This window comes from Pteropus vampyrus, unplaced genomic scaffold (genome assembly GCF_000151845.1).
Source record: "Pteropus vampyrus isolate Shadow unplaced genomic scaffold, Pvam_2.0 Scaffold102, whole genome shotgun sequence".
In the NCBI taxonomy this organism is placed as follows: Eukaryota; Metazoa; Chordata; class Mammalia; order Chiroptera; family Pteropodidae; genus Pteropus; species Pteropus vampyrus.
Genome location: NW_011888883.1, coordinates 4,368,844 through 4,381,795, shown reverse-complemented (window position 1 = coordinate 4,381,795; position 12,952 = coordinate 4,368,844). Strand labels below are relative to the sequence as shown.

Below are 12,952 nucleotides of genomic sequence, written 5' to 3'. Positions count from 1 at the left end.
ACACTGTATAACTTTATTATTTGTATTGTTGATCTTTACCCTATTAGAAGGTACTGTGAGGGCAGGGATTTTTTTCTCTCTCGGCTCATTGCTGAATTCTCATTACTTGCAACAATGCCTAGCACAGGCTTGGTATTCGATAAGTATTTGCTGAAAAATTATGAATATCAACAAGAGAAAAGTTTGATAATATGCTGTGAAAACTGATAACATTGAAATGTTTTGAATTTGGTGTTTTTCTTGTTTTTGGTGCTTATACAAAGATTTAAAAAGTAGCTATAGGATATTGCTCTATGAATAAATCCACTAATTTATTCTACATTGAAATAAGTCTTTTTAGTTTGACCGTGTGTTTTTAATTTTAACAATTGTCTATGTTTCATAAAGGTATATACAAGTTCATTTGAATTCTCATTAGAATAGGGCCAATTTATCTATTCTAAAAAGCAAAGTGAAATTGAGTACAGTAAACCTCAGCTATCTATAATTTTTGAAAAATGTGTTCTTATAAATACATTTTTTGCATAGACAAGAGTTACTCTTCTGTGTAGCAGCTTTTAAAACTTCTTAACCTTTTGGATGTCAATATTTCCCAAATCTTTTCACTTATATTTTCTTAAGGAAAATATAATGTACATAATTTTATCTTTTAAAAATAATTAATCTGAAAGAACATGAATTGTTATACTGTATTAATTACATTTATTGGGATTTATGGCTGTTTATTGGTACATTTCTGTGCATAATTTTTGTGGTTTTAGGCTTTTTAAAATTTAAATGTTATCTTATTTTTCGCTGTCACATTATCACCAGCTGTGCATGGAATCCAGATGACTGGATTTTATAACAGACATGTACATTGGCTTAGAGAGGCCTATAATGTTTTCTCATGAATCAAGAACACATGTTAACCTTCAAACCTTATGATATCAATTTGGGTTTTTCAGGACATTTCTTCTCATTTCCTTGTCTGCATTACAGGTGGTTCTTTGTTATGGAATTTAGAGCTGAAAGAGGTCAGCCTGGGCCTATTCTCTTTGACCATCCTGCTGGTCCCAGGAGTGACTTATGACTTTTACATCCATTACAGCTACTATGTAGTTCTGATCATGGTTTTTATCTGTTCAGACACACTGTGGTAAAAGATACTGTCTCAAAGCACCCCCTTCCCACCCCCAACACACACAAGTAATGTACTTTTTTGAGGTATTTGGGAGATGTTTTTGTTTTTTGTTTTAATTTTTAACAAAGGAAATGATAGAGGAAGGATCGCCTCTCTACTTTCCCTGTTTGTCTCTTCACCTCGCTCTCTTGCTTTCCCGCTGCTTTCTCTTTTAAACCTCCCAGATGATGTGCTTGATGTGCTCATAGATGCAAATGATTGTTCTTTGGCTCCATGCCGAAGTATCTGTAGTCTCAGTATTTTGGGGGTAGGCATTCACTGGAGCAGGGCAAGGCCTCAGCGATACTTGTGTGGGGCAGAAGCTGGAAGTAATTCATCTGTGGTATGGTGGAATGACGAAGGTTGGGAGCGAGGGCTCAGTGTTCCTAGATTTAACATCCTTTCCTCCTACCCTTTCATCCAGGCAGTTTTCATTCTTGCTTCAGAAGATTTCATTGGGACCCTAGATAAAGGTAAGGTGGTTTCTAAGGCAAGTGTCAGGGGCGATGTGGGGTGGTTCTGGGAGCAGAGAGGTCTTTAATAAAGGAAAGCAATATCGTAAGAGTAGAATTAGGAAAAAATTAAACCTTGGTCATTTGAATGGGAGCAATCATTTATGTATAAAGAAAAGTTTGCTTAGTTTTGACATTTGAACCTGGTGTTAATTAGTGTTAAGTATTTGTGAATAGTGCAAAACATGTTGAGAAGGCCCATAGTACCACTGAAGATAAAAATAAAAATGTATTAAATTTTATGACTTTAATTTAATTTTGTAGACCTTAAGTTCATTATTTTCAGAGCTTTTTTTTTAAGACTAGATTTCATTTTTATTAAGATTGATAACTCTAGCAAGGTAATGTTTAATGTCTATGTTGCACTAAATGTCTCTAAATTGTTTTTATGGGCAAATGGGAGAATTTACCTTCAGAGAATCCATAATGGTTTAGCACTACCAGTTATATATGTTTTAGTTGATTTCTTGGACTTAATTGAATAATTCAGTGATAGACTACAAACTGTTTTGCTTGAAGCTTTTAATTCATGAAAGAGAGGGGAGAGAATGAGTGAATGAATGACAAAAGCTTTACCAGAGGGTGGAAGCTGGTGGTTGGAAGAGGAGATAGTAACTACCGATAACCACTAGAGGCCTCTCTTAAGCCAGGTTTCATGGTTAATATCGCTGGGTTTCCATAGTGGAGTCTGGTTGTGTCATTGTAAATTAAGCATATTTTATGTTATAGTTCTGAATAAATAGTATGAAAGTACTTTTATTTTAGAGCATATATTATAATGTAATCCGTACGTTAAATGTATGTATCAGAATAACTGATGATCTATTGGACTGAAAACAAATTAGGAATCTCTTTGCTCTTCTTTTTCTCTAAATAACCTTTTAGTAAAAGCATGCAATCAAAAAATATGGCCAAATAAAAATATCTCTTTGACAATACAAGGATATTTGGTTTTAAAATTATTACTAATTTAGCATCTGTTTAATCATTGAGAGTATATTTTTCTAATGGTAGACTATAAGTAATTTTAATCACATGTTAGAATTATATATTTTTTCATGATTATAATAAGTAATATTGAAATGATTCAAAAATCTTTTTAGACTTAATATTATCTGGAATAAAATTAAATGCTTTTTTTAGGATGATGAAAGTAAGTCTCAATTTTAGTTTGGGATTATTTTGGATGTGGGGTGACCTTACAGACAGCAGGGAGGCAGGGCAAGGTCATCTAGTCTGATATGAACAGTTGTTCTGTTCCAAACTAGGAAGGCTTACACTTTGGAACTTGGTTTCACCTTTGCCAGATCATGTTCCCAGAGGATTTTTCTTTGTCCTGACCACAACTAGTTAGTTGTACTAATTGGAACAAGTTCTAGATTCTTGGACGCTGTATTCAGGATGTGACTACTGCATTTATTGCCCTGTGTGGTGGCCCTTGGCCAGTTCTGAGTCCCACAAGGGCAGGGAGTTTTGTTTATTTTATTTATTGCCGTACTCCTAAGAGTCTTGAAGATGTCTAATATGTAGAAGATACTCATAAATATCTGTTGAATCATCTTATTGTATTTCAAAAATAATATGTAAAAATAATTTGATTTTTTTTTAGTAAAAGAAAGGAGAAACTGGTAATTCTTATAGGAAAAAAGAATACATTGAGGGTATCACTCCTGCCATCTGATCTATTTTTGGTTTGACTTATATTTTAGATATGTTTTGAATAAGATTAAAATAATGGGTTCCGATATAATTTTGTGTAATATGTTTTATATAATAAAACTTAGCACAGTATGTAGTAAATGATAAATCAAGTTAAAACGGCATGTTTTATGCTTATCTTCTTTAGTATTCACTACTGTTCTTTTAATTATATGTCAGTGTCATTATTTCAATGATGAGAAAACTAATGAGAAAAGAAGGTAGAGTAACTTGCTCCAGGCCCCACAGCTCACAGAGCTGGGCTCTGCCTAGATCTCTGGACTTCAGAACCTTTGCTTTTTAAAATTATTCTATTGCTTTTATTGAGAAGCTGCATCTCAAGCAGAGTTTGAGCAGAATTTGTAAATAGTTTTCAGATGTAATGAAATAACTGATTTATGATGTGATTTGAATATGATGTAATTTGAAAGTGTAAAAGACATTGGCAATACTAATGTATTTACTGGGAGGGTCAGCACTTTTTAGTTTGTTCATTTTGTGCTGGGCTTTTTGTCATAACTGTATATGTTCTGATTTAATCCTTTTAGTGCTAAGAATTATTACTTCCATTGTAGAGATAAGGAAACTGAGTCTCAGATTAGGAACTTCCCTCAGCCAGCCAGCTAATAGGTGGCAGAACTATGGTTCATTCTCAGGTCTTAAATTCTTGAACCCTAATATTTTCATAGTACAACAGGGCCTCATATTAGAATATTTTACAGCTAAGTAACTTCATGCTTTAAAATTACCATTTGAGTATTGCTGATAAAATGTGTCTAAATTTGAGCTTGTAATATTTTATAGTATTCCAGGAATTTTCTTGCACAATTGCCCACCTGTACAACACTTTAAAAAATATATTATTTCTAAATACTGTACACACCTTGTAAATCACACTGCCATATTTCATTTCATTTGGCATTATTTTTTTTCCTTCTACATGGAACTGGAAAAAGCAAGATTAAATTATATAATCATTTTTCTATTTCTAATCTTTTTTGATGTGCCCCCTTATACACTTATATTATTTGAGTTTCACTCAAGATTTTCATTTTGTTTGAACTATTTGCTTTTGCTATTAGGAACAGCAGTGAAAAGAAAGCCATTACCTCATTTCATAGTGAAAAAAGATCATAGATATATTGTGTTCTTAGTTTAACATTTTAGTTGTAATATAAGAAATTTCCTTTCCTTAACTTTCTGTTCTCCACATTGATGATCATTTAATTTACTTTCCCCTTAAACTGGTACTTTCACTTACAAAATTGTAGCATTTATGCTATAATCAGTAATATTTTCTTGACTTTTCTATTATGACACCCAGGTTTTGCAGTATCTAGCTGTAATAATTTAAAAAATGATTGAAATTGGTCTACAAAGGTTTTTGAATACAAAATTAGGAAGTATGCCATTTACCTCTAATTTATCTACTTCAATATTTAAACCACTCTTATCTAGGTCATGAATAACCAACCCTTCCAAAACGCATACACTCCCCGTCACACATTTCTGTTGCTTTTTCTTCCTGGAACTTGGTTTTCTATTGTTTATATTTTCTTTTATATCTTTAAGTTATATAATTTCTTACATAGTTGTTCCACAACTTAAGTTTTTTTTTCAATATTTTTTTTGTATTTTTGCTGATATTGTGAACAGTGTCGTTGTTAGTCGGTCCCCCCTCCCTACCTGCCTCCAATATTTTCCTTTTTCATGTGTGGCAGTGGAAGAGATTTTAAAAACTAAAGTAATACATTAACATGTCAACAACACATATAGTTTAGCAGAGCTTATAAATACACATAAACATTTTGTGCCCTTGGTCCTGGGCTCACTGCCTAAACACAGCCACTTTTAACCATTTCTCTGTTTTGTTCTTCTGATGGCTACTTCCATATCTCTAGGTAATACATTGTACGGATATTTTGCCTATAACATAATTTATTCATTTCTGCAAAGTACCGGATTCTACACAAATACTCTAAAAACAACAGGGTTTATGGAAAAAATAGGTAGGGCAGATCACTTAAAACCTATATAACTTTGTAAGGGTTTGTAATTAGAGTCAAGGAGGATTGAACCTGCTGAGTTATGGAGTTAAGGGCAAAATGCATAAAAGTTGGGGAGAACCATGTAATAAACACTTCTAAAACAGAGCAGATGGTCCAGCTTCAGCCAAAAGGCATAGTATGGAATCGAATTTCTCTGAGGCTCTGCGGTCATGCTTTGCCTTTTACTGTTTCTTAGTGGCATAAAGCATTAATGTGGTGCTAGGGCAAATTGCATTTATGCCAACATGACTAGGTCAGTTTTTGTTGCCTCCGATGTTAAACTACATTTCATACTTTATGCCAGAAAAATGGACTCCTTTGGCCCAGTCCTCCTGAATTAGGTTTGATAGGCAGAGCCTAGGTCGCATCTTGATTTTAGCTATGATAGAGACTGGAAAACATAGTGTTTTTTTTCTTTTTTTACATTCTACCTTGAGAAATCAGGATTGATAATTAGAAAAACCTCAAAATGTGGAGACTATGTTAAAAAGTTTGGGTTATTTGGATCCAATACACATGTTCATTTGAATATACGCATACACGTTCGTCTATCAATGTACGTATACCTTCGTTTATCAAATTTAAACTTTACTCCCTGCTCTGACACATGTAGATTCACTGTGCTTGCATTACCTCTTAGTTTCACCTCATCATTTCCTCAGTTTCAAGTTATTTTATTTCTTCTGTGGCTTGCCTTTTGATTTGAATTATTTAAATCTCTGTTATCTTTTTCTATTAACTTTTCTCAGTATCTCTCGATCTTTCACTGTGTAAGAAGGTGCCATTAATACCCTCTTACCCTTACTTACACCTCTTTTTCTTCCCTTGCAATTCCCATTTTCTGTCAGCTATTTAATTTATGTTGTCAAGACTGTTAACATTAAATTCTGTTCTATATCCATAATAAAATCTTCCAGCCTTTTGTCTGTAGGCTAATTCTAAAAGTTAAAAACCAATAAATACTCGACGTTTTTATGATAAAATAAATATATTCCACCATTGAGCTCACCGGGGGTGGGGGGTAAGATTATTTATTTATTTATTTTTACTTCAGTCCAAGTGTCTGCCTATGGGCTGCTTAAAGGAGATGTTCTTGGCATCTAGCTCAAATGATTTGCCTTTCCTTATAGTGCTTCATATCTGGGCCATAGCATTTTTTTAGTTTTTGGATTTTTTAGAGTTTCTAATTACTTTTCCTTTTCTCTTTGAAAAAGCATAACCAGCCTTTAACATATCTTGAAGATCAATACTATCGCCTGGAATCGATTTTCTTTCTGACCTTCTGAGAAGCATCTAACCTGTCCTACCTAGTCTTGACTATCTTTCTCTAAATCTGCTGCACAACAGTCCTCAGGGCTGTTTCTCCATGTCACTCTTAAAGACATTATTTTTCTGGATCCAATGACTTCCTCTTTCATGGTTTTCTCTCTCATTTTAATAAGGGGCATACATAATTAACTTCTTCAAGCGAAAAGCATATAGACGAGGGAGGCTTTCAACACTTGCGTTTGGAAAACAATATTTATTTTACACTCACTTGATTTTTAGCTAGATATAGAATTCTAGGTTCACAGTAACTTTCATGTAGGACTTTGAAGATAATGCTTCATTATATGCTTGTGTCATAGTGGGACAGAAGAAGTTTGATGCCAGTGTGATTCTTATTCTTTTGTAAGCGATCTCTCTCTGTTTGTTTTTCTGGAAACTTTATGATTTTTTTGGTCCTTTTATGCTGAAATGACACAAGTGTATCTAAATGTGGGTCTGTTTCACCCATCCTGTTTTGCATCTCATGACTTTGCTCTGGATACTTATTACTGATTTAAAAATAATTATATCCTTTCTCTTTTAAAAAACAACTCACATTAGTTGGATAATATACCTTCTAGAACGATTCTCTGTGTCTCTTATCTTTTCTATGCTAGTTTTTGTCCAGTCGTGTTTTTGCAATGTTTGAGACATTTTCTCTATTTTATCTTTTAATTTTTATTTTGAATATTTTAATTTCAACAATCAATTTTTTTCTTATGCTCAGTTCTTTTTGTAGCTTGCTATTTTGTTTTCTTCAGTTTTTCTGGGTATACTAATATATAAATTATACGTATATATGTTATGAAATAATGCAACAATAGTATTTTAAAATTCTGTTCTATAAATTATCTCTGTTTATTCAATAGTGTGTTTCTTTTGTAATTTTTTTTGTTGTTGATTATTCTGGATAGCTGACTGGTGCATTTTTCCTGTAGGTCTCGTTCCTCAGCAGGCATCTCCTCTATAGGAAAAGTTGAGCAGATCTGTGCACGTGGGTGAGACTTTACTTTAGGGTGAGTGAATGGGAAGTCTGTCCTTAGGCAGGAAGGAGTGCCGCTAGATGTGTGGATGAGCTAGGCTCACCTCTTGGACATCAACTCTCATGGTATAGGCCTGTCTTTGTAGGTAATTTGAATGGTTTTATCAGTGACTAGCTTCTTTGCTGGGATTGTCTCTGGGATCAGGGTTGGATAGATATGTTTCATTGGGAGAAGTAGGGCAGTTGGTATAGCTGCTTTATTTAATTTCCCTGTTTTCATTCCCTATTCTTATACCCATTTTCCACACCTGCTGATGAATCCATCTGAGAACTCTGGGGAGATTAGCTTTCTCTTTCCCCGTGTACCCCTGTCCTTTACTATCCCCTCTCCCCCAAATGTCTGGGCTTTAGCTTCCTTTGCCTTGTCTGCATTTTCATCACACATTCACAAGAGACTTGTTTTTTAATAATCACAACCTCTCTCCAACTTTGTCATTTTGACTATTCTGGTTTTTTCCTTTTTTATTCATTTCCTTTTATATTCCTATTGGTGAGAGCAGGAGACAAAAGCATATATATTCAGTCTATCATCTTGAGTTGGAAAGATCTCTGTTACATTTTTTTTTCTTCATTTTTTAACAGGAAGCATGATGATTTGTGTATTTCACCAAAATCTTATTTATTTCAACAGTTGATTTTTTCAAATTTTTACGTTGGCAATCTTATTCTGCAAGTAATTTTCTCTTCTTTTCTGCTCCGTATACTTATTTTTTTCTCATTTGGCTAGACTCGCTGAACAATATTTAATGACAGCAACGATAGTAGACATTGAATGTGATATTTCTTAAGCCCAATCTTCAACTGATAGAATTGTTAAGTAGAAAATGGAAAGTATCAACTTCATTATATAGATTTCTGGCTTATTGAGAAAGGCATGAGAAATTTTCTGCACAGGTTGTTTTGAATAAATGGATTTGGTACTTACAACCTGAATATCTTTTATACTTCTTTTACCAGTAACCATAATTCAGAATTGGGGATGGGAAAGAAGGGAAAGTTAGCTTTATAAAATAAATCCTTCCAATAGAGTTTTTAGATGGCAAAGTTGGTTAATCAGTATTGGGCAGCAAAATTAATGTTGTTTCTTGACAGTAAATAAAGAAAAATAAGTAACTCAACTGGCAGTTAAAATGGGTCTTCTACCCTAAAGCTCATAAAGACCTAGTGAAACAGTCATCACTGGAGAGAGACTTGAATGTAATAAATACAGTCCACTTGACTGACAGTTAAACAACGGGTTGTTGCAAGGCCCAAAAGATCTCGTTATTGGCTATCATATAGAAGAAGTGAACCTCTTGATTTATTCTTATTTTTTAAAGATGCTTTAAGAATGGTCTTGTAGACATTAAAACAGATTCATGATGTGAAAATCCTGAGTATAGTATTTGGAAAAGTTTGGCGGAAGCAATTTTATGTCAAAGTAAAAAGACTATATCAGTTTTATCCATAAAGGGACTTTAAATCAGTTGGAAGTGTCAAAAAATGAAATGAGTTGCCTCTTGTGGTAATGAGACCCTCATTAATGGGAAAAGCTTGATCATCTGGCAGATGTTAGAGAAGGACTGGGGAGGGTAGCCTAAACAGTGTCTTCTACATCTAAGATTGTGTGAAATAAAGGGAAACTCTTTTAGCATTTTGGAATATAATAAGTATTATATCTTAATATTAAATAATGTAATAGAATAACACAAATATTGTAAGATGTTATCTACTTACCTTTTATGTTTTAACAAGATTTTTATATTTCTAGTAAAATATCTTGCATCTTTAAATTCCTTTTTTTTTTGCTAGCTTTATCTTCTTTTTAAAATGGTAAATTATTTCTCCAGTTTTGCAAGTAGAACAGACAGACATCCACTAGTCAAGTTTTGTAGTGACTTTTTACTAACACAACTTTCTGCAGCTGCTACTATCTTCTCCCTCTTTCCCCTAGTTTAAATCCACTTTGACTTACTCTGGACTTGCTGTACCACTTGAACCATTTGTTCCTTTCCTTTCTCATTGTTTTATTCAAACCATAATGATTCCTCTCTAGGACACAGTGTCCTCTTGATTCTTTGAAGCCCTTTCTTCTTGCCAGGGCAATTTTTCTAAACTGAGGAACTGCTTGGATTACTACTTTTAGAGTTCAATCTTGTTGGTGGTTTTGGGTTGTCCTCTAGAGAAAATATAAAATCTTATTATTATATATTTGGCCCTCCAATTTTTGACCCTAGCATACTATCTCATGTCATTTTCTTCACACATATGTGATGGTCCAGTTATACAATATTGTTTCTGGTTCCCTGAAAACATCCTGTTGTTACTGCAGTGCCTTGACACGTGCTATTCCCTGTACCCCTTCTTCCTCTGGATAGATCTGAGATCTCTTTAGTCTTTCAACACTCAGTTTACAAGTATTCCCCTCCAGGAAGCTTTTCCTTGTCTGTTTTCTCATTGTCTTGTAAGCCTGCACTGGAGTCATTTTCTCAGTGTTCCCAGGGCACTTTATATCCAACCTACTGTCTCAGAGCAGGTTTCCCTTTGTGTTGTAGTTCTTAATGTCCTCATCTAGTACTCTTCACTAGTCTCTACATTTTGTCCCAGTATCTTTCATATAGTAGGTATGAGATAAAAATTCATTTCTTATCATATAGTAGGTATGAGATAAAAATTCATTTCTTGTCTCATAATAAATGAACTGTTGACTTACTAGAGATTGGGTTTCTTAGACTCTTATTTTTCTAGGATGTGGCTAAAAACATTGAAGTAGGTAGAAAATGTCTTCTAAGTAGTTTAAGGTGATTGCAATAAAACCCATACATAAAAGCACAAACACTCTGTCTAAAGGTGGGACCGCAAAGCCCTTAATCATGTCCCTTCAACTTTTAGTTTACATAGAATTCTAACAAACTTCTTAGTGTCATAGCTCACATTAGAATTTAGAACCAACCCATTAGAAAGTGGGGAAAAGTTATGTTGACAGAGATAAGGATGTTGGCCAGACTAAAGCTGATACGTTGATAGCCTGAGAACAAGATACTCTATGGGAAAAGAAAAAAAAGAAGTACATCAGAATATTTTTTTAAAAATCACAGCATTTTGTAGTCATTCATTGTAGAAACAAGGTAGACATCTACCTTGATCCCATGGTATTATAATTGATGTTCCAAATTGTGTCATCATGAATAGATTCATTTCCGTTCTATATACTGTGGTTGAAATGCAATATTATTGCTTAAAGGTGTGAGTGGGGTGAACTCTCATATATGTTGAATAACTCAGCTCCTACAGTGCTAGATAAATGAGTTCTTGCTGAGTTTCTTTCTAAAAGCTGCAAGTGCTTTGCTTCAAATCATTAATTTCCCTTTGGTTAAATTCACGTTACCAATAATGCTATGTAGCGATCTTTTGTTAGGGCATTTTCCTATTAATTTCTGATTTCTCACGTCACATTAGGAAACTAATAAAATGACCCTTTTCCCGTGGCTCTTATTGTTCTTTAGTTCTTTTAATCATGTAACTGATACTATTTTGTATTAAATCCCTCTGACATTTTCCAAACTAACTGGATTGGTGGGGAGGAAAAAAGGGGGAGAGATTAATCCTCCATTTTTGTAGATTGAGATATTGAGGTGTGAGAGATACCATGTGTAGCAGCAATACTACGAGTCTCTTTGCTGAGGCTTGGAACTGTTAATCTTGGTGTGAATCACTTGAGACATTTTTCTTATGTCTCTCACTGTGGTTACACTCCTGCAGGAGAGATTGGGCAGGCGGTTCCAAAGGGTGGAGTGGGTGTTGACTAATCTATTAAGCTTTTTATCTGAGAGTCTAGTTTCTCATTAGTATTTCTGACCGAATGGTAAATGGTTGGAATTATGGGTTTTTGTTTTTAATTAATCTCTCTAGGGATGAGAGACTTAATTTTGAAGAATGGAATTTTAAGGAAGCCTGACAAGCTCCATTTCCATGTGACTGAAAAATCTGGCAGTTGAAAAGCTTTCACAACTAGGAATTAGAGCCGGATTTTCCAGTGGCTAAGCTGCTCTTTGGGAGTTAGACTCACGGGTAACCTGCACTCTGCTTTCGAGTCACAGCGGTTGCCTTTGTGGTATTGCTCAGGAGACTTTTATGCTCTTTCTTCCCTAATGGCTTTAAAGGTTTTCATGGGGTTTATCCTCCCATCGTGTGCATTATAAAGATCGTCACTATTCCATCCCTTATTTATACATTTTAATCAGGTCATTTGATGTGTATCACAAGCATAGGGCTGCTTAATGCTTCATTATCACTGTAAGAGATATTTTCCTCCTCTCTTATACCACCATAAACTTATAATGCTATTGTAGTACCACAGTTTTACAACTTTAGCACAGCTTTAGAGGTAGAGAGATTGGTTGTTTTGCTCAAGGTCCTTTAGGGGAATAGAGAAGTAGCCAAAAGTGAGCAAACTTTGGAAGCCACCTCATTTAGCTTTCTGTGCCCTGCATTGTAACACCCTGACAGATAGTCATTCAAGGTCCTATTACAGTCTTTCTGTTAAATGAGGCAGTTCCCTGGTCATGCAGTTATAGTTGTTAGAAAGTTTTCAACTGAAATTTGCTTTTCTGTAACTTCTACCTATTGATTCTTGTTCTCTTTTGTAAAACCATTTTTGTATCTACTACTACATGACTTCAAATGTTTGGACAACTTCTAAGCCTCCTCATAGTCTTCTCATTTCTAGGCTAAAGATTCCATCCATCTCTTTCAACTGTTACTTAAATCTTCTGGTTTCTGGATTCCTCATTGTACCGACTGCTATTCTTTGGACATACTCTCAATGTCCAATGACCTTTTTAACTTCAGATGACTTAAAAATGATACTTGATATATTGTCAGTCTAGCCGAATGCTTATTAGGACTTGTCTCCTGTGGCCTGACTTCTGTCATGAAGTCAGGAGATGTGTGCTTTTTATACTTCTATTCTGGAATATTTGAAAAGGTCATGAGTTCCATGTCATTGGATATGTTAAACAGATGCACTTATGTCAGGGATGTTATAGTTAAAAACAAATAGCATGTTGAGAGTGTGGTGTCCTTATAAAAAGAAATTAAAATGACTGCTTTAAAAAACAGCTTTGCAAAATAACCCACTTTAAAATATAGGGCATATTAGAGTACATAATATTGGGAATAATACTTGAGTGAATATTCTTCT

At 34.3% G+C, this 12,952-nt stretch overlaps 1 protein-coding gene across 6 annotated transcripts in view; it reads left to right on the top strand.

Moving 5' to 3' along the window:
- Nucleotides 1–12,952, top strand: part of BCKDHB (branched chain keto acid dehydrogenase E1 subunit beta) — a 182,409-nt gene that overhangs the window by 69,239 nt on the left and 100,218 nt on the right. Inside the window, exon 7 of one of the 6 annotated variants that reach the window (XM_023533448.1) lies at nucleotides 7,667–7,744. The exons of the other annotated variants lie outside the window; for them this stretch is intronic. Within the exon in view, the coding sequence (XP_023389216.1) occupies nucleotides 7,667–7,708 (42 nt within the window). The 3' untranslated portion in view covers nucleotides 7,709–7,744. Of the gene's footprint in view, nucleotides 1–7,666; nucleotides 7,745–12,952 lie in introns of those variants that run through there. 6 annotated transcript variants of the gene reach the window in all.